Below are 23,078 nucleotides of genomic sequence, written 5' to 3' on the forward strand. Positions count from 1 at the left end.
CAAAAACCCACAACATCAAAAACAACACAGAGATTGCTTCTTCTCTGCTTGAGGCCCCACTTCAGCTACCAGCTATAAAAGTTTGACAGGGAGCTACAGGCTCTATAACCAAAACGGGCAATAATTAGGCTATTGTTTTATTTTTGATTGCAATATAACAATGTAAAACATTTTCTACTTCTGTGGGGAGGGGATTAATGTTTTCGTCCCCCAATTTCAGCTTAGTGCATGAGCATTTGGCTCCCGAAGGAAGAGACAGACAATTCCACTCTCAACCCTAGGTGTAGGAGTTAGTCTTTTGGGGAAGGTTACAGGGATTAGGGATGGGGAGGAGAGTTTGAATATTGAAATTAATCCCTTTTGGAGTTAAGACTATCTTTATTTTGTGCTGATGGAATATGATAATAACACTGAAATCACTATGATGCATAATAGATTTATTGCAGGGTATATGATCTATAATTTTAATTTAATTTATTGCATTTATATACATTCCTTCTTCAAAAGATCTCAAGCGGTTCATAGAATAAAATACAAAATAAAACACAAGTAAATAATTAAACCAAAACAATATCCCCCGTGCCACAGACACATTCCAAAGGCTATAGGATATTAATCAGCCAAAAGCATGGTTGAAGAAAAACGTTTTTGCCTGACACATAAAAATATCTATTGAAGGTGTCAGGCAAACCTCCCTGGGGAGAGCATTCCACAAATGGGGAGCCACGACAGAAAAGACAAGTTCTCGTGTTGCCACCCTCTGGACCTCTTGTGGAAGAGGCTCATGAAGAAGGACCTCCAATGATGAATGCAGAATCCGGGATTGTTTATATGGGGAGAGGTTGCACTCCACACCACCAAGGCCATCTGAGCAACAGCAGAGGATCCAGGAGTATCCGCAAGGTGTGCATGCTCCTTCAGAGGCAGTGTAACCCCATCAAGAAAAGGCCACCTCCCAGCCATCTGGTCTAGGGAACAGCCCTCTAACACAGGCACAGGCAAACTCTGGCCCTCCAGATGTTTGGGACTACAATTCCCATCATCTCTGACCACTGGTCCTGTTAGCTAGGGATGGTGAGTTCCAATCCAAAAAATTCCAATCTTTAACCAGACTCACCAGGAATCATTAAATCAGTATTTACTCTAGCAGAAATTCAAACTGGGGGCAAAAATGTGTCACATAGAAAATGGAGTAAGCTTGTTTTTTTCCTGCTCTGGAGGCTAGGACTTGATCCAATGGATTCAAGTTACAAGAAAGGAGATTCCAACTAAACATATGGAAAGACTTTCTGACATTAAGAGCTGTTAAGCAGTGAAATAGACTCCCTTTGGAGGTGGTGGACTCTCCTTCCTTGGAGGTTTTTAAGCAGAGCTTGGGTGGCCATCTCTCATGTATGCTTTACCTGAGATTCCTGCATTGCAGGGGGTTGGACTAGATGACCCTTGGCATCCCTTCCAACTATGATTCTATGGTAAAATAGCTTTGTTGTATGTATGTGGTGTTACTTTCTTAAAGTTTAATTGTCAGATTTACAAGCTACAAAACATTTCCAGATATGCATTTAGTAAATTGTTTTCCTTATCCATAGCGAATCTTCCTTTTTATTTACTAAGAATTAGTAGTTATTGTTTGCCTACTTGTTTTGACCACAGAGCTTGGGGTGCAAGGTCACGATGCATCCCTTACCTGCAGAATGCAACACTTCAAAAAGTAGAAGGAAGCCTGCATACTAAATCTGATGCTGTGTCCAAATAGATCTTTGAATATTAAAGCTCAGGTGAAGCAGAGAGATGGGGGCTTCCTGCCAATGGAGGAAAATCTCTCTTGTCAAGTGGTGGCCAGACCCCATAATTGGTTGGAATTGATACTTAACTTGATAATCATAGGCTTGCTACCTAAAGCCTGCACTAAGATAGGAAATGACACACTGCATGTGAATCTCTTAGCAGGGTTCGTGTAGTAAAGGTTATGAATACTTGCATGAGAACCAGAAAATATTAAATGTCTTTCCTGTAAACCCCACCACCACCACCACACTATATCTCACATGAACAGAAACAAAATCCTAAAGTTCAGGATGAATAGATAACGGAGATGAGGAACATCTTTGGTTCTACTTGGTTTAAATCCATAGTAGTTTTGGTCTTTACTTCCTCTAACAAATTAGACACTCATAAAAATGGTACAGAAGCTAAATCTCATTCCCAGTTATGAAGATAAAGTAGCTTTAGTATCACTTTACCAGAAGTTGTTCAAGGAGACATTTTCCTTGCTAACAATTAAGCCATTATTTAGGCCTGGGTGATACACAAGAGTAAGGCCTGCTTTTTAAAGTTCTATTCATAATTTAAATTGCCCCATCTTTTTGTGGTTCACGTGATTTTATGATGGATCTGATAGTGGTGTTTGATTTTGTCTTGGTTATTTTTATTTCTGTGCTGTTCAGTAGAAGAAAAGCAAGATAGAAATATCAAATAGGATCATGGGCAGGTATCCTATTGGCAGTGATTATTCATTAGCCATGCATTTGCTCTTTAGAGGGAATTGTAGAAAGATGGCACTAGCTTCCAAACTTTGAGGCTGCAGGAGGAATTTAAAGAGGTGCTGCCTTGGTAGCTATGTAAATATCTGGAGACAAGTTGGGGAGTGAGGAGAGCAGTTTTGTTAGGAGTTTATTGAAATATGCACACCCACACCCTTGTACTGTTCCAAGGATTAGTGTCAAGACGTATAGGGTTCCATGTGCAAATTAAAGAATGCCCTATTAGGGCATAATTCTCTCAAAAAAATTAAGAGGGTATGGAGGGACAGTGGAGCTGGGGGTTCGGGTTCGGGTTCTGCCCCCACTGTTGTGTACTCTGCTAGCCCCACCCTTCCTGCTGCCCACAACTCAGGGTTTTGTCTGTAAAAGTGAAGCCCATTGCAGGGAATCGCCCATCCAACTTTAAATTGAAAATCACCTTGCCCATTCTAGTGGGTGATCAGTTGCACTAAAAAATTTGCAGGTTGTCTCTGGCAGCACATGTGCATTTCCTCAAATGTTGCAGTCAAGGAAATAGCTCCAGAGATCTGTGTTTGTGGTGTTTTCTGGCTTAGGAAATTGATGCCATTTAATCCTCTAAGCCTAAAACAAACCAGTATTGGGGTGTAAGAGTTCAGTGAGTTCAGAGTCGAGAACCTTGCTTTAAAATGTTTGTGTAACTGTTCCACTGTTTAAAATATCTACATGATAATATGCTTAAAATGTAAAAGCCATTTGAACAAGACCACTGATCTATATAGCTTAGTGGGCTCCAACATGGCAGCTGCAGTTTGTCACTTTCTTAGATCACAACATTGTTATGCTTTATTGATGATGACCTTGTTTTTAGCCTGCTTTTTAACAGATGCAGCTGGAGCTGATAAACTTGTGTTTGGTATATCCAGTTGGCTGTACAGATCTGCCCATAACGCCTGTTCTAAAAATTAAAAATGTTGTGGTTGAAATTTTATTGTTTGGGGACAATTTTGGATTAAATAGTATAACATTGTAAAACTCACATGTGTTGTAGCTCCCTTAGAGAGGTTCTTATATGCAGGGAAAATATCATTTTAAGAAACCATGGCACAATGAATTCGTGATAAGTCTTCCTGTGCCAGATTCACATTTAACCATAGAAGTTGGTTGTCCTAACTCATTTTGGCTAGTAATATGTCCATCACCCTTGCTAAGATGCTAAGATATCTAAGGATGAAGTATATGCCTCTTGCTCTTTGTATGACAAGCCTCACTGCAATTCCCATTGCCCTTGCTATCTAAAATATAGCAGTAACAATCATATCTGATTCCCTAATGCACTTGATGCACAAGTTATTTGTTACTAGCTGTACAACAAATAGTGCAATTATAATTTGTCATGTGACAAAGACGCATGAGAGCAGAAGCAGCAAAGCAGGCTGGGAAGTGCTGGGACTGTACAATCATTTGGGCCTACTCAAGTTATTCAGGCCTAACTGCTAACTGTTGACTCATTCTCCCTATAAGAGCAGCCATTTTATCTCTGTTCAGGTTTCAATCAGAGTCAGTCTACCTCAGTTGTGAGCAGAGTTGGTGTGTAATCTCAGTCAAACTTGTTTACGCTGCACGTCATAATTAAGGACACATATTTTGGCTTTAAGCTTGTATGGAGATACTGATAACCAAAGGCACAGCTAGAAGGCTCAACATTCTATATTTCTGTCAGTATTCTGCTGCTCATTTTTAAAAAATGGCTTTTATCATACATTTTTGCATGAATTTCCAATTTTGTTTTGTTTCTTCGGAGGTTTACACTCCTCTAATTTCACGTGTTTCCTGGTGTCTGCTCACGAACAGAAGGAACCAGTACGTGTGACTGGTTACAAATCTGAGAATGAGAGAAGGATGGTGATACTTCATTTCTGAATGGTCACAGAAAACCCTCTGGAAATGAAGGGCAGCAGAGAAATAATTGTTTGGTATATTTTTGTCTTGTTCCTGTTTTGTTTGGGAGTCTATATTCCTGAACCCTTATAAATCTTAACCCAGGCAGCCTAATTTTTTTGTTTTTTAAAAAATTGCTAGTGAGCATAATGTAGCTATAAATCCTGAAACTGATGACCATCATCAGAAAAGCTGCCTGTAGCTGCCATTAGTAGCTGCTGAGCTAATGATGGGCTGGGCAGATAATCATATGAAAGTTAATTGTAAGGTTTGATATGGCATCTTGTCAGCAGAGATAAGTTGTCACGTTTTCCACTTGAGCTGAAACTAAATGATTGTAAAATAAGTTATGAGTGTCCTTGGGCCTGTCTGCCAGAATGATGGCTAAGAATACATTCCTGGCCCATCAGTCTCAAGAAGCCTGTTTGATATTTATGCGAACTGAATGTTATTTTATTCTCCCTCTAGTCATGCTTGCCAGCTTCCCGAGTGAAAAGTGAAACTGCTTCTTTGACTCATACATCAAGTACTGAAGCTCAAATGCTGCACAGATTGTTATTATTATTGTTATTACTAGTGTTATATATATTTTTGAGGGTATGCATTGAACATTGATGCTCGATTAGGAAGAACTAATGGCTGAAATTGAACATACAGGATGGCTAGAGAACAGCCCATCTCAGCTCAGTGCGTTTTATGAGTTCTAGTGCTTCTGTCAAAGCTGGTTAGGCTGTGGAGTAATGAGGCGCTTGTTTCTTTTTAATTTGGTATGCTTCTTATATTTAATAGTAGCAGCCGTGGTCATCTGTTCTCACATTCAGTAATTGATACCAAATAAAATGTGTTATTTGTATTCAGTCAGGGGTATAAAATTGTATGCAGTGAGTTGAAGCTAGAACTCCTTTACAATTTTCAAGAGGTCACTTTTCAGTTTGAAGAATAAATTCCTTGTCAAGGAAGCATAGTAGTCGGAAATGGGAAAAGCGTGCATGTAAGCCTAGTGGACTTTAGTGGCTCATATTTTAAAGCAGACAAATGCAAAGTAACCTAGAATACTGGAAACTAGAATGCTCTGTGTTAATAGAGAAACAATGAAAGCCTAGTTCTACACCCCAGATTCACATTTCTTTTTCCAGATGAGGAGGGAAGCAAATACCTCAGGCTCTCTGCACTTTAGAGCTGTTTGACCCAGGAACAGCACACTATTATCTGAAAAGCATTGTACATCATAAAGACTTGCAGCAGCAAGTTCATTTTTCAGTCGGCCCTTCGCTAGAGAAGTTTTGTGTTGCTGCTGTAGGATATAAGGAGTGATCAGGCTTAAACAGATTCCTCTACATGAACCTGTGCTTGTCGATGAATTAAATGAGGCTAATGCAGAAATATCAAGAGAAGATAATACCCACGTCTTCCGTTTTAATACCAGGAAGGGTTCTGTGTTCAATTGAAGCATCAGTTCAGTTCACTATATCTTAAATGGAGTTTAATATCACTTTTCTTCTCTTGGCACCTTATATATAAATACATAAATTAAAAATGTAGCAATATCAAAATATGACACAAAGCAATATTATGAATGTCAAGCAGAGGAAAGGAGAAAATGGCTTGTAAAAGAGTATTTATTGGGTCAGTTAAGAGATTGATTTGGTGTGAAATAGTGTTCCACATTATGTTTTTTTAGAACAAATGCAGGTGAAGTGCCAATTCTCAGGCAGTCAGGATTCAGATTGTTCCTCTGGATAATATCAGGCCTAACAGGTCTTTGCCAGACAGGTGGGAGCTTCCATGCCCCTGTTTCATCCACTTTTAAGTAGTGAAGGCATTGATATAGGTAGCTGTAACCAAACACGAGAAGGGAAGAAGGATGCCCAATGTTCAGAGAAGCAAAAGGAGAAAAAATAGTGACTTTGAGGAAGAGCCACAATTTAGTGGTAGAACACATGCTTTGTATGTCGAAGGTCCTGGGTTCAACACCTGACACGCTTAGACAGGGCTGGGGAAAGACGGCTGCCTGGCATCCTGGAAAGCCAGTGCCTATGAACTAGATAGACCCAGTGGACTTTGCACACATCCCAATGAGCCACAGCAAATGGCTCTCCCCCTGCCTTGCAGGGTTTCCCCATGGTGTTTTCCACACCTACAACATCTGTGCAGTTCAAACAAGCCACACTACAGCTTACTGTGTTCTCTGAAACTAACCATTTGTTTGAAACAAACTAAGCAGAGTGGCTGGGGCAACCCAACCAGATGGGCGGGGTGTAAAAAATAAACTTGTTATTTGATTTGGATGACACATCAAGCCCATACTATGGCTTGTTCGAGTCATTGGGATGGATGGATAGGCAGTGGGGAAAAGCCACACAGGGACCAGTGCAAGAGGGAGGAGGCACAATTAAAACATGGTTTAATGCACACTATGGGCTATTGTATTGTATCTTTTTCACATGTTTTGCTGGCAATTCAGTATATTTGTGCAGCTGATTATTCCTGCCTTAGTGTGGAACCTTACATATGTCCATATTGAAATTCATTTTGCCCATACTATCGGGGGAAATACCTATCATCATAGAATTGTAGAGTTGTAAAGGACCACAAGGATAATCTAGTCCAACCTCCCTGTAATGCAGGAATCTTTAGCCCAACATGGGACTCAAACCCACAACCCTGAGAGTCTCCTGGTCTCCTGACTGAGCTATCTCAGTGTCATCTTCTGAACATTAAGATGTTTTGAGTGAAAATTTTGATTTTTTTAAAAACTGGCTGTAATCAGTTTTTTTTAAAAAAAATCAAATATACAAATGCTTGGTTTCTGCTTTTTGTTGAGAAAAAGAGATGTACCTTACCTCATGTTTTATTTTTGTTCCCTGTTCTGATTTACAGATACCGGCTTGGGAGATTCTGTGTGCTCCAGTCCAAGTATATCTAGCACAACAAGTACTAAGCCGGACCCTCCTCCTTCTCCTCATGCAAACAGAAAAAAGCATCGCAGGAAGAAAAGCACAAGCAATTTTAAAGCTGATGGTATCTCAGGCAGTGCCGAAGGTATCTATTTTATATTTTCATGAGGTACAAACACTCTGTTTTGACACATCTGAAGTAGTTTTCATGTGGGCTTGGACTTAGGTTTGGGGTTTTTTTGGAGGGGCGGTGTTTACTGCTTGCTTGCTATAATGTCTTAATGATAGTAAGAAGTAAATCTTTCCTACCATTTTTTAGAGACTAACCATCTTGTAAATGTAGTTGACCAGTTTCATCTGCAGTCCTATACCTACTTTACCTAACAACTGAGAGCAGGATTATGTTGAAATCTCGTGATTTTATTCCAAGAAATACTTTTGTGTCATGCCATATTTTTCCTGTTAAGTAATTTTTGTTTTTATGTTTTCCTGTGAGTTTTATTCATGTTACTACAAGCTAACTTTATCCAACAAATTAATCAGGAATTTGCTTGTGTCATGATTATGTTGATGGGAACAGCTTTCTTGGGTAACTTAAGAGTGTCTCTAGAAGTGGGTCAGTTCTGTGAGCAACTGCTCTCTCACACAGTCATTTAGGATATCTAGAAAAGTTTCCTCTTTCTGGTATTTGGGGCACACACTTACCTGTCTGCGTGAGGGTAATTGAAGTCACCTATTGCTACAGTTGTTCTTTTGGATGCCTCTTTGATTTCATTGTCCATCTCAATATCATCCTGAACATTTTGGTCTGGGGGATTCACAGTATTAAATAACTCTTGGCGCCTGGTATCACCACCAGCAATAATTCCGTGGAGGAGTCAGCCCCTTTTGGTATTTCTTCCATTTAATTTCATTCATTAGGCTTATGGACTTTATGAGCAACACTACCTCCAGTAAACCCTTCTCTGTCCTTCCTATGGAGTTTGTATCCAGAGATAACTGTGTCCCACTGGTTCCCTTCATTCCAGCAGGTTTCCATTATATGCGCTATATCTGTGTGGTCCTCTAAGGCCAAGCACTTCAGTTCCCCAAATGGATTTGGGGGCTTCTAGCAATAGTATATAAACATTAGCGTAGCTCTCCAAATGTCTTTGGCACTTGTTTTTTAGTCTACGGTGCTTTGGATTCTCTAAAAATTGCTAGTATGTGTCCCTGCAATCTCAATACCTACTTCTCCCATTTAAACAAGCATACATATTTTTTTACCTTCTTTCATCTTTGGAGGAAGATTGATTTTAAACTGGACCCTCCTCAGCTCCTGTCAGCTTTCCCTCAGGAATCGGTTTTAAAACTGCTCTGCCCCCCTTTTAATGCTAAAAGTGGCAACAGTCTGCTTCAGTCTTGACTTAAGTAGATTCCATCCCATTTGTCTAAGCTTGACAATGTTCCGAGGACCAGGAGCTCATTGCACAATGTGGTTTCTGTTCAGCAGGCAGATGGCCATACCTGCAACAATCGGTGCAACGCACTGGAATGCCCTCACTCCCTTGCTGGCTTTTGCATATGTCTTTTTGTAATTTATGGAGTTAATGTACTTATGAGCTTGGTATTTGCTAGGTCAAAGGGCTGAACTCACACAATTGCTTAACTTGCCCAATAGCTTAATATTTTGTCACCTGCTTCATTGCTGTGCAGTTCCATATGTATATACCTTGCTAGCTTTCCCTAGCTGCTAATGCAGGCAATGAGATCAGGCAGTTTGGCTCAAATTCCAAAGAGTTGGAATTTGAAAGGTGACTGGCTTTAGATCAGTATAGCACCTTGGGAATAGGCAGTGGGTGTTGAGTTAACTGGGTAATAACTCCCCGTGAAAATTCCTTCCTCCTTCCTTGTGCAAAATTCTTTTTTATTTTTAAAGAATTATAACTTATTTGTATCTAAATCAAATACTGAAACTTTCAGCTATGTCAATTTTTCACCTTTAAAAAAAAACCTACAACCCTTGGTAGAATAAAGAAATTGAGGGGAAATACTGAGGTTTTTAAAAGTGCAAGTTACACTGAGGTTTTAAGTTGTAACTTAAAACTCTAGCAGTGATAAACTGAACTAGTCTTCAACTAATTTTAAAATGAACTGAAAGCTTAACATTTGGCCAAGTATTTTTCCACTTAAACATCCTCTCAACATTTTTAACATAGGAAAGCATATGCACTGAGCATGATCCAGAATCTAGGTTGTCCTTTTTATTTTCCCTAACTAGCTAATCAACTAAACAATAATATATTGGTAGGCTTTTCTTTTACCATTTCTCTAAAGTTGGGATTTCTAGGTTTCTTGAAGCTTTCTTGATAAGGGAGAACCGAAAACCAGGTTTCTACCATATTATAATCTCTAGGATTTAACTCTTGAGCTATAAATTATCATAGTGTAGCTCCTAGCACACTGTGCTTTTATCAGTTTTACACTGATGCTTCAATGGGTATTACTTACCAGTTAGTAGTCAAGACTGCTTGACTTTTCTACTAGCTTGATGTTTTGTCGCTGTGGGCCTCTTTGTCAGGTGGGCCTCCCTCGAGTTTGTGGAACGGGATCCTTCACTAGGTTGTTCTAGTTTTGTATGTAAAATATGCTCAGACATAACACTGAACTAACCCCTGGCTTAGCTCAAAGGACAATGGGAGCAGCAAAACCAGAGGAGGGACAAAATAACTGCATTTGTCTCTCTCAAACGCATTCTGAATTGGACCGGATACGGGTAAGAGCTCAACGTCAAGTCTACCAAGTGGCAATAGTGACGGCAAAGAGGACCATTTCTTTCATGCGATGCTGGGAACAGTGGATTGGGCATTTCCTCTCACATGACCTCAGGCAGGAGCAAAGGCTTGTGGGAGGCAGGCACATCCTCCTCAGTTTTTTCTCCTGCCTCACCTAGCAGGTTGTTTCTGCTGGCTCTCCTGCTTCTGCAGATAAGTTTTCAGTTTTTGATCTCATTTTATTGTTGCTTTATTTTCCCTAGTTTTCCTTAGTTTTAGCAACATACTTTGAGTCTATAAGTGTGTGTGTTCTAAAAAATATTTTGTCCCGCCTTAGCAACCTTAGTTCTTCTTGTTTTTAGTTTATTTAGTTTACTCTCTTGCAGAGCGTCCCTGTATATTGCTCTCTTACAGAGTCGCTAAATGTGCTCTTTTTTTTCACGCTGTGGCTTCGTTTTGCCACGCACCAGTTTATTGATCAGATTTAAAGATAAATGGAGGGAGATTCTACCCGAGGCTTTTCACAACCACGGCTCACTTTCAGTAGCCGCTGGCTCCATATCACCACCTCATTTTTTGGTGATTTCTACAGTCTTTAGCCTTTAATTCCTGTATCATTTCAGGCTTCATAAGGCTTCATATTGACTGCTCTCCTGGTCCATGGTACGGCAGAAGGAGCTGGGGTTATTATTCCTCAGCAGTATATTCTCCTCCTGGTTCGCAGTCGCAGCGATGGAGTGAGCAGTCACTGGTAGACTGCTTCTGAACCTCCTAGTTAAGGAGTGATTCAATTGTTTATTATTATTTACACTTACTAGTCTGTGGCTTGCAGTCTATTTCCTCCTAGTCCGCTTGTGACGGCATTGGAGAGACGTATTTTTGTGCCTCTTCCCATAGTCCACTTTTGTGGCATTGGAAGTGAATGCTATTCAGTTTGCCCTGTGTGGCTGCGTTCAGAACAATTTCATTAATTTCATTTATTTGATACAGTGGATGGGGCACTTTGATACAAAGCATAAATTGTATGAGAATGGTAATTATTTACAAAAAATTAATGGGGAAAAAATTATTGTGAGAGATCATAATCAGCCTTACAATTTGTTATTTGAAATCTAAATTGCGTATTGAAACTAACAGTGTTTCACACATAGCATAGACTTTATGGCAGGTTTTCTTAACAAAACACAAAAACTTATATTACTCTTTCCACAAACACCTATACATTTAAATAAACTTTGGAAAAACTTTTAAAAAGTGTAAGAACTCACATTAGACAAAAAAATAAGATGATTACTTAACATTTAACTTCTATTGCCCATCCTATCTACTCAAGTCAAAAGAAAAAGTATAAAGAGATGGTGTTCGAGATGTGCCCTTTGAGAAATTTGGTTTTGGCAACTGCAAAACAATATCCTTGAAATCAGCGCTTGCCTTATCTTCTATAATGGGGAAGACAAACATACAAGATCCTGGTTTTTTCCTAAGATGTGGCACTTGATAATCGGTCATATTATATTTAGAAATGACTTTGGCCACGTAGTAAACAACCGTTTTTCAAATTTCATGAGTAGGAAATCAGTTTTCATGCAAACTTGTATATTGGGGCACTATTGTACACTAGCGGGGCACTTTTATACAAAGTGTCCCAACAGACATTTTCAGAAAACTAACAATTATTAATAAAACCACTGAACTTATTTAGAAATCACGTGTAATCCTGATTACTGAGTGGGATAACTTACCTTTGGTACATTTAAATCTTAACTAAATGACATAAAACAGCGTTGGAAAACTTTTTCACATAATTTTTTAGTTGGCCGTGCTAAAAACACACCTACTCTCGTCAAACGCCAACAGCACACTGGCGGGCACTGCAGTTCCAACTGTCGTACTCACACATGTATAGACATGTTTTAGTGATGTCACAACACAAATAACATTTCTCGATATTGAAATATTGTTGGTGTATCAATGTGCCCCTTGCCTCAATGTGCCCCGCCTCCCCCTACATTGGGAATGGCTCCAAAACCTACCAATTCCCAATCCTGCCTTTGAGAGTCCAGTTTCTTGGCTCCAACATGGTCTGATAAATGGCCTTTGACCAAATGATTTAAAACATCACATTTCCACCATTTCTTTGATTTTAGCTTCTGCTGGTTGTGCTTCGTTGTCACAAAATCTGCTAATCAAAAGTTTCCTCGAAGGAACTGCGTTACAGCATCCTCCGGTAGCTCATTGTTTTTGCCATGGAACTTACAATTCTGTTCTGTCGGCGCTGCAATGGCCTCCATTTGAACCGCTATGCCAAATCTCATTAAATAACCTTTCTTTAAAGTCCTATTTGTGGTTGCGATAACTTCAGCGAGAAGGGTTTTATAACTGTCAGCCTTGTCGGTAGCAAGCATTTATGCATCTTCCATAGGGATAAGGTGGTCTTGTGTACAGACCCCTCCTTTCTACCAAAAGTTCTTACAAAATTGCACATTCAACAGGAACTTTCTCCTGACTCTTGTTCTGATCCAAAACATCCATTGGGAAAGGCTTGCACTCCTTGGATGTCCACAGAGCCTTAAAAGTGTATATACACTGGACTCAAGTCATTAGAAAGAGGAATTCTTTGTTTGTATCTTTCATCCTTCCTCTTAGGAGGAATGGGTCACTTCAGCTACCGTAGCTAGATGGATTAGGGCGTGCATTTCCTTAGCTTATGATACTATGAAATTGCCCCAACCATCTCATAATTCCACTAGGTCAGCCTCCATTTCTGCTGCCTTTATGGCTAATGCCCCTTTAATAGAGATTTGTAGGGCAGCCACTTGGTCGTCTCTTTCCACTTTCACTAGGCGTTATAAATTAGACCTAATGTCTTCAACGGAGACGGCTTTTGGCCATACAGTGTACACTAAATTTTGTAATCGGTGTGTCAGCAGTGTGGACCCACCCAGTTATTGGGAAGTGCTGTGGTATGTCCCAATCCACTGTTGCCAGCATCCCATGAAATAAATAGAATGATTGGCTTACCTGAAGTGTAGATTTATGAATTGGGGACTCTGGGGACAGTGGAACCCTCCCTATGATGGTTTGCAGTGGCACTCATTTTTTTTTTCTTTAAAAGGGATGCTATTGACTTTGTTGCTTCTATTTTATTGATTTATGAGCCAGGAGGCAGGCTGCTATTCTTATTTTGGGTGCTTTGGTGAACATTACTGCTTGGCGAATCCGAAAAACTGAGGATGATGTGCCTGTCTCCCACAAGTCTTTGCTCCTGCCTGAGGTTATGTGAGAGGAAATGCCAAATCCGCTGTCCCCAGTATCCCTTATTCATTCTTTCCTCACTGCCTCTATTGCATCTGCAGAAAACAGCAGCAGGAGACTCTTTCAGGTGGTTCGCAAGCTTAATGGAACCACCTTTGCCATTGGGGCCTGGTAAGGACCCCAAGAACTCATGCAATGATTTTGCAAAGTTTTTTGCAGATAAAGTCTCTGAGATTCATAAAGTGGTAGACTGCACCGTGGAAGCAGAGCTGGGGTGGGAGAGTGCTAGAGTCAAGTCCTGTCTGGTCAAGTTGCACGGGATCAGTTCTAATCTGTTACCTCCGAGGATGTGGACAGGCTGCTTGGACAAGTGAAACTGACCACCTGTCTCCTTGATCTTTGCCCATCCTGGCTCATAAAGGTGAGCCAGGAAGGGCTGGCTGATGGGCTCTGTGGGGTGGTGACCCGCTGAAAGAGGCGGTCATTAAACCGCTTCTTTAAAAACCATCTTTAGACCCAGCCAGTATGGCCAACTATCGCCCAGTCTCAAATCTTCCATTCTCGGGCAAGGTGATTGAGCAGGTGGTTGCCGAACAACTCCAGGCACGCCTGGAGGATGCAGACCATTTGGATCCCTTCCAGTTGGGATTCAGGCCTCATCATGGGACTGAAACTGCTTTGGTTGCGCTGGTCGATGATCTCTGGCAGACTAGGGACAAAGGTGAAAGCTGTTTATTAGTTCTGCTGGATCTTTCAGCGGCCTTTAACACCACTGACCATGACATCCTTCTGGACCATCTAGAGGAGCTGGGGGCACTGTTATGCAATGATTCCACTCCTTCCTCCTGGGCCATGTCCAGAATTCATTTGCTGCAAGTAATACTTTTGCTCAAGAGGAATAAAGCAACAAGCATACAGAACAACAAAAAGAGTTTGTACTCACACAACAGCAGTGTTTATAATGGTTTAGCATGAATGCACAGATAGCTCCTGCTTTGCTCCTCCCTGAGCAGGATCAGGAACACCAAGTCATGATCCTTGGCTTAGCATTACATCCAAAACAGGGGTTTAACCACAATGTTAAACCTAGGGTTATTCTTTAAGTTGTGGGAATGACCAACCCCTGTAACTGAACATTTCATTTACCGTCTTTTAGGAGATATAAAAGTGGCCTATCATAGTACTCCTTGGAAACAGAAATTCATAAAACCAAAGCTGAATCCACAGAGTTTCACCTTTAAGCAAGGCACAAAGGTCACTAGTTGGGAAACTGTCAGTGCCGGTTGTCACAGCCTATCTGACATAAAAGGATTGCTGTTGAAAGGCCGCTATGTTGATGCTGAGGAGTGGAAGACAAGGGAAGAGAAACTCATCTATTGTTTTAACCCACTTCATTGCAGACTAAACAAGTTGAAAGCTTTCTTCTGGTCTTTCAATTCTTGTTAACTTCAGGGTCAGGAGAGGATGCAAGTAACACCTCCTTCCCAGTAGGAAGGAAGAATATCGTGGTAGCCAACAGGAAAGCAGATTCTTGGAAGGGCAAGTACTGTACTGGAATGAAGTGATTTATATTGCTCACACTTGCATAGCTAGCAAGCCTGAAGCAGGAAACTATAGAATAAAGCTTAACTCTCTGTTCTGTTGGATACAGGTAGCCTGCTGGCATTGCATTAGTGTGGGGGAGTTTACTGGTGCTGTAAGAAAGCACCACAGGTTTTCAAAGACTGCAGTAATGATTCCCCATCTAGTTAGGATATGGCAGTTAAGAATATTGCAGAGGGTTCATTCAGGGTGTTTTTGAGTGGTTGTTCAAGGTGTTTTATCTGTTTGCTTATTACCTATCGGGTGTAGAATTCTGGAAATGTGTTGCATCTGAAACTGATTTGTATTGCAGTAGCAAGGTTCCCACCCCCACTCCTTTGATTTTTCATTTGTTACCATCAGATAAACTACCCTTAAGTTTAAGTTTTGAAAGCTGTTAGGTGCACAAGGTATTACTGGGAATTTGTTTTGTTTGGCACACATACAGTGGTACCTTGGGTTAAGTACTTAATTCGTTCCGGAGATCCGTTCTTAACCTGAAACTGTTCTTAACCTGAAGCACCACTTTAGCTAATGGGGCCTCCTGCTGCTGCTGTGCCGCCAGAGCCCGATTTCTGTTCTCATCCTGAAGCAAAGTTCTTAACCTGAAGCACTATTTCTGGGTTAGTGGAGTGTGTAACCTGAAGCGTATGTAACCTGAAGCGTATGTAGCCCGAGGTACCACTGTACAATAAAAGCCATTTCCTTCATAGGCAGAATTCACAGTGGTCTTGCCTCAGTAGCTGTCTCCATGCAGCCATCCCATTCAAACTTCACAGTGCATCAAGTCACTTGTACAGTACATCAGCAGAGCTGGATGATGTATGCCACAATTCAGCCTGGTGTCAGGAGTGGAATCTGCACTACAGTGCCTTCAGCCTGGTGGCTGACTTTGGAGACACAAGGCATCCCACCCTCCCATTTCTGCCACGTCAGAGCTGCTGCTTCCCACAGTGCACAGACTGCCTTTGGATTCACTTCATATGCTTTTTTAGGTCTATTTCAGCTTTAATTTGTGGAGCTACTTTGTGAAGGAGAATCCATTCAGACTCCCTTCACAAGCAACACCTTTAAAATGTGCAAAGTTATTATTATTTATCTAAAACAAAACAGCTGCTTCAAGAGCTACTCATTGTGCATCAGTTAACAGTTACTGTGACACACAGCATATATAGCTTATTAATTTCTAATCTGTTATTACAGTGTGCTGCTTTTATTGAAAATTGGCTTTATAGCGCATTTCTTATCTGGTCCATGTTTAGTTTGTAACTTGCTTAATCAAATCGTTATGCAGTTCATAATATGGAGTTGTAGAAAACGTATGTGTGTGTTGGAAGGGACCCCAAGGGCCATCTAGCCTAACCCCCGCAATACAGGAATCTCCACATGACAGATGGCTAACTTCAAAGCTTTCAATGAAGGAGAGTCCTCCACCTTCCAAGGGAGCGTGTTCCATTATTTTTGTTGAGTATCTAAAAATAGTTCTGATATTCTTGTGCCTTAATTCCAGGAAAAATCTTGAAGCAGACTGACTGCTTGTATGTATTTGCTGCTTCTACTTGGAATAGTAGCTTCCTTTACTGAGCAAAGAGCTTGGTGGAGGGAGAAATAAGTAGCATAGGTCTTGATGTCAGTGCTATTGTAAAGAGGGACATTCAGAGAATCCATACCAATGTTTATTTCAAGCTCCCAATCACTCGGTCTTCTCCAAAAATGAAAGAAAAAAGTATATTGTTAGATTCTAATAAAGTTTTCTTTAAATTCCTGGTTGTCAGAATTAGTCGCCCACATACTTCCTATATAGTCTTCTATTTTTGTCATGTATTTAGACCCTTGGCTAGCCAGCTAGTCTGTACTGCAAGTCCTCCTACCTTTCCCACCATAGGTCTGGCTTGCTTATAAGAGCTATGTGCTAAATTCAGCACGTATATGAAAGAATTGAATTAAGTAGAAAGGCAACTTGAGTTTACTAGTCTTCCCTTCCCAAAGTAATGAAAGATTCTTTGTAAGTAGAAAATTGGCCTTTCGCCTGTGAGTTAATAGGTTTTCATATAGCAAAGCTTATCAGATGATTAATTTAATGGCAAAAAATCGGATGATAAAAATACTGAGCACAACTTAATTCTGTTTAATTTTTAAGAAAGCAAGCAAAATGAAATTGAGTTTCTCTTAAGATGATTTAAGATGATTTCTGTTTTTTCTTAAAAGTGCCTTTTTAGTTGCCACACAGTGATGTGATCATTATCTGTCACCTCATCGCCTTGCTGCCTCAATACGCAGTAAAATAAAAAAAAGGGGGGACCAGAGAAGCTTGTGAAGTATGACTTCCTATCCCAAGACTCATTGCCTGCGATTCGTACCGCTTGACAGTAATGATCTTATTACAGTACTCTGGACCTTGAAGAGATTTCATGAGGAGAGTGAAAGGACGTGCCTCCATGTAATCAAGTGGCGCTGAATATTCCACGCGTTTTTGATCACATACTGATTGGGCACAGTTTTAGCCCATCTTCTAGTCAATTATGCATGGCCCCTTGTGCTCTTGTGATAGTCAGAAACATTGATAGCGGTTGTCTGGGTTTTGGCAGCCAGCCAGCGGTTTGAAGTGCCTTATGCGTAGTCATTCCAGGATAAGTGCTTTTTAGTTAGAATTGATTACCTTTCTTTAGGTTTTGCTTAATAGCAAAACTGCATTGGAGAGGGCTTCAGGTGAAAAATGGACATATTAGCCATTTAGAGTATCTGAACTCCTAGTCAATTTTTTAGCCTTCCCTTGTTTCTATCTAATTTATATTTAATGGTGTAATGTTTAGTAATATTTAAAATATTTCTTCTCGGTTGCTCCCAAACATACAACTTGAACTTTGGACCATCAGTTTTTAGATTTAACAAATTAATCAACTGTAATTTTTAATATACTGAAGGATTTGCTGGTATCTGCTGAGTTGACCTCTTAATTTTCTAATCCTCTAATAATAGGATTCAGATGTTACTGCTTTTGAGTCGTTCCGATATTTTGAGATTTTGGTCATATATATATTGTGGCCCTTATAATGATGATGATGATAATAATACTAATTTATTATTTATACTCCACCCATCTGGCTGGGTTTCCCTTGATGTTGGCCTCAACAAAATCAATGAAAATTCCTTGATATAGTAATAGTGCTCACAGAAACCTAGCACCAAATATTTTAAAGAAATAAAACTACCTTCCAGTGAATCTATTTAGCCAGTATCAGACTTGGATGCTGAGGGAGGGCTGAGGATACAGCCCTTGGCAACTATCTAGGGCTCTTTTATTATACATAGAATATAGTGTTATCAGTGCTGTTGATATCCAACTTGTATCTGATCAGTTTGTAATGGTTGACCTTTTGATCCCTTAACTAAGAACGATAGACTGGTTGAAGATGAATACACTGAAACTGAATCTAAGAAGCACTAGTAGTAGGAGCTCCAGGTGAACCTGAAGGAGGTGATTATCTCTCTGACAGATCAGGTACACCACTTGAGAAGGGTACCAAACCTACCAGTTATCCTGTGGAGCTTAATAGTAGAAACAGCTAAGTGCCTACCATTGTTTTTTACCAATGACTTCTCAAGCTCTCCCTGTAACACTTCTTGGAGAGCAGGGAAGTTGCCATCACCATTCATGCGTTAGTACCTTCCCAAATTAATGACTGTATGGCTGGACAAAACACAGGGCTGCATTTTGAAGGTCATCTGAAAACAAGTTGATGCCGAAATCTGTGGTGCTTCTTTGGATCTCCATGAATCTTTCCTTAAATGGTGTGATGCGCAGGTAGCAAAGGCACAGCCTTGCTCTGTTTATTTTCACTCCATGAAGGGAGATGTTCCCTAAGTAGGACCAGTAGAGCACAATGGTGTTTATTTTCATACACTTTTATGTTTTTCCCTTGTGCTCTATTTTTTTCCTACATTATATTTTATATTTCTCTAGGTCTCCTCCATCTCTCTAGAAGACTTATTCTCCCAAGCTTTTTAAAGGGCTTTTACAGACCCTTGAAGCTCTTGAGAATTTCTGAGACTTGGGCACAGAATGTCTTAAGATCTGTCTGTGCTGTGAGAGTCATGTAGTATGGCTGATTTCACACTATTGGAGCAGGCATCAATTCGTACAGAGCAGTTTGCTAAAGTGGCCTTTGGTAAGCCCCTACCTTGTAGAAAGTGAATGTATGTGAAGTGTTTTGAACAATCAAGTGCTATAGGAATGCTGAGTAACCATTATTCAATGTCATGAGTTTCTAGAAAAAAGTGACTGTGCTAAATTGTTTGAGACCTGGTTTAGAATGTTTATTTGATTTTAGTTTTGACTTGAGTAAAAGTAAACAAAATTTGAAAAGTATTCGATGTTCATTTTACAAGTAAATATCCCAAGAGTTTTTTCCAGTAGCAGGTTGAACTGAAGTAGAGTGGTACCTTGGTTTATGAACTTAATCCGTTATGGAAGTCTGTTCTTAAATTGAACCCGTTCTTAAACCAACTGGTGCCTGTGGGTGCCATGGTGCCTGTTCACAGCCTTCTTTGTCACCCTTGGGTAGGGCCCCCAGACTCCGGGCTTCTATTATTATTATTATTATTATTATTATTATTTAAATAAAAGTACAGTGGTGCCTCAGGTTACATATGCTTCAGGTTACAGACTCCGCTAACCCAGAAATAGTGCTTCAGGTTAAGAACTTTGCTTCAGGATGAGAACAGAAATCGTGTTCCAGCGGCACGGCAGCAGCAGGAGGCCCCATTAGCTAAAGTGGTGCTTCAGGTTAAGAACAGTTTCAGCTTAAGTACGGACCTCCGGAACGAATTAAGTACTTAACCTGAGGTACCACTGTAAGCCTCTACTTCTAAGAAGAAAGTTATGAAGCAAAATGTGCAGGAAGCCTCCTAAGCAGTTTCTGTGAAATGAGCCAGCCTGGCTGCTCTCACCTGTCAGTGTTATTAGCTGATGAGTGAAGTAAGAGCTGTAAGAATGCATTTTTAAAACAACAATAACCCTACTGCTTCTTCCCCCCACTCTCCCTTAGTGCACCTTTCCTGCTTCTGTCTGATTTTCTAGTAGTCCTTGGACTCTCCATAGTTTGCCCTTCCTTTTTCCCTAGCAGCTAGGATGCATCTGTTCCAGTGGTCTGAGAGCAGATACTCTGCAAATACTAGGTGGATGTTAATTAATCCCCTTCCCAAATGGCAACTGCAAAATATGAAAACTTTGCGAAGAGGCTTAGGCATGTCTCTTGCTGAACATGAGTAGAAGTCTGAGCACTCCTTAAGAATTCATTGTACAGTGGTGCCTCGCAAGACGAAATTAATCCGTTCCGCGAGAGTCTTCGTCTAGCGGTTTTTTCGTCTTGCGAAGCAACCCTATTAGCGGCTTAACGGATTAGCGCTATTAGCGGTTTAGCGGCTATTAAAGGCTTATCAGCTTATCGGATTAGCTGCTAAAAGGCTATTAAAGGCTTAGCGGCTTAGATAAAGGGGGGAAAAGCGAAAAAAAAATCTCAAGACTCGCAAGATATTTTCGTCTTGCGAAGCAAGCCCATAGGGAAATTCGTCCTGCGAAGCAACTCAAAAATGGAAAACCCTTTCGTCTAGCGGGTTTTCCGTCTTGCGAGGCATTCGTCTTGCGGGGCACCACTGTATAATTACCTTACAGTACAATTGTATACATATCTACTCAAAAATAAGCTTCTTTGTGTTTAATAGGGCAACCTATGGTTTGGTTTAGCATTGGCTCATTTTGTTACTGACAACCCCAGAATGCTCTCAAATTTGAAATTGTCAAGAAAGGTTGGTGAACTCTGGTTTAGGGTGCTGTTTTTTTCTTTTTCTTGGAAGAACACTGGTTTTCTAAACACTGGTAAAACTTTTCTGTTTGTTTGTTTTTTCCTTAAGGAGGAAATAGGTTTTTGAAAATTTAAGGTTGAGGTGGTTTATAAATAACGCTGGTGCACCTTTTAGCATATTGTTCTTTTATCTGAATGAGTGACTTCAGCCATTTTGGGGGCATATAGAATCAACCAAGAGATTGCTGTAAATGGGCTCCTTATAAATATAAAACTCCATTTCTTATTCATGTTTCAAAGGAAGCTGCATCCTTTTGCTCTTCCACATGCAAGATGGAATTTGTGGCACACAGGCAAGGAATGTAATATTGCATTACAACGTAACAAACAACCTTGACAGGACAGTATGATGCTGCAGTTCTGATGTTGCCATCAAGGAAATCTATAAACTATACTGAGCTTTCTAAAATCATTAATGCGCTACTAGTATTGATGATTTCATTTCTTTGCTACGAAGAGCATGGCCTTTTAGCTAACATGCTGCAAACTGCAGCTTATAGTTTTTATGATATTCCTATTTCTTTCCATACTCTCTCTCCTTCCACCCAAAATCCATTGCATAAATTGATCTGGGGATCAGCCTTGATAAAATACCAGTCTTCAGCCCCTCACAACATCATAGCTGTATTGTTAGCTGTTCTTGATTATTTGGATGCTCTGGCAGAAGCTGCCACCTCTGAGTTGGAGGTGCAGGGAGATTAACTGGCGTCTGTCCAATCATTCGTCATACAAATAACAGTGCCAGTAGAGTGAAATACTATAAATCATTTTCCCCCAGGATTGAAACCTTTTATCAGTTGTGTCAGTTTCATTATTCAATAAGCGATTAGTAACAGCCATTGTCATTTAGCCATTTAGTTAACAACTCACAGCTTTTGGTGGCAAGGAAATGGTTTGACACTAGATTCTGATATAAAGGGAGATTTTAATATCTATCTGTCCAAATGAAGTGCAGGTAAACCTGCTAGTCAGTTACTTAATGCTGTCGTGTTTAACACAAGAAACTAAACTTTCTGTGATGCTGTGCTTATGGCTTGTGACATTTAGTGTTTGACAGTGAATTAAGTTGCTTTACATACTTTCAACAATTTAATCTGGTCATGTAATTTAATGCTAAAACCTGCAAATACTAGAGTATTAGCTATTATCCTCCCTAGGTCACAAAGTCTATTGCCTAACATTAATTGTCCTTTCCTGATTTAGTTTGCTCACTTACATGCAGTTTTGCCAACACAATCAGCTGCTAAGCCCTGTGAACCTAGATCATATCAGGAGATATTATTTCTTGTCACTGGTGTCTGCCTTCATTTCCTTGTGTGATCTTTCCCTACGTCCTACGTGAGGCATTGGCAAACAGCCCTCCAGATGTTTTGGGACTACAACTCCCATCATCCCTGATCACTGGTCCTGTTAGCTAGGGGTGATGGGAGTTGTAGCCCCAAAACATCTGGAGGGCCTAGTTTGCCTATGCCTGCCCTATGTTAAGTGATGGTAGGAGGTGAAGGGAAGGGACCCCTGCAGAACCCCACGGAGAAAGTAATGTTTACTGGCAGTGAGTTCCGTGTTGAGAAGCCAGGTGAGCAATATCAACTCGCTCTGTCCCATGACTACTACCTAGAATGAACAGTTCCACAAATCTAAGAGCCAGTGTGGTGTAGTGGTTAAGAGCGGTAGTCCCGTAATCTGGGGAACCGGGTTCGCATCTCCGCTCCTCCACATGCAGCTGCTGGGTGACCTTGGGCCAGTCACACTTCTTTGAAGTCTATCAGCCCCACTCACCTCACAGTGTGTTTGTTGTGGGGGAGGAAGGGAAAGGAGAATGTTAGCCGCTTTGAGACTCCTTAAAGGGAGTGAAAGGCGGGATATCAAATCCAAACTCTTCTTCTTCTTCTTCTTCTTCTTCTTCTTCTTCTTCTTCTTCTAAGGAGGACTTGCAATGGTGTCACCAGCCTCAAATGGTAAACTATATCTAGGCTTTGTGGAGTTCTAACACATGCAATAGAGTATTTTTACCCTGTCAGTGCCTAGGGAGAGATTTCAATCTCAACAAGATCAACACCACAAATGCATTCTCAGTTCCTAAGTTAATATAAAAATAAATTGACGGGTCCAAAAGGCTGATGGTATCTGTGTATGCCTTTAAGCAGAAGGACAACTGTTTGACCAGCAACTGTTCCGAATAAGGCAAGCTTGGAAATGCTTAGGTTTTTCAGAAGCCTGAATCCATTTTAGGATTTTGATCTGTCCTAATAGCAGCAGATCTGAGCCCATCCTACACTTCCTCTC

At 40.5% G+C, this 23,078-nt stretch overlaps 1 protein-coding gene across 4 annotated transcripts in view; it reads left to right on the forward strand.

Annotated features, from left to right (window-relative positions):
* The window catches only part of AGAP1 (ArfGAP with GTPase domain, ankyrin repeat and PH domain 1), a 320,069-nt gene that overhangs the window by 221,900 nt on the left and 75,091 nt on the right, over positions 1–23,078 (forward strand). For all 4 annotated transcript variants that reach the window (XM_081016056.1, XM_081016057.1, XM_081016058.1 and 1 more), the window contains one exon: positions 7,323–7,484. In XM_081016056.1, the coding sequence (XP_080872182.1) occupies positions 7,323–7,484 (162 nt within the window). The remainder of the gene's footprint in view (positions 1–7,322; positions 7,485–23,078) is intronic.

Source organism: Podarcis pityusensis (assembly GCF_964106645.2).
Source record: "Podarcis pityusensis genome assembly, chromosome: 1".
NCBI classification, from domain to species: domain Eukaryota; kingdom Metazoa; phylum Chordata; class Lepidosauria; order Squamata; family Lacertidae; genus Podarcis; species Podarcis pityusensis.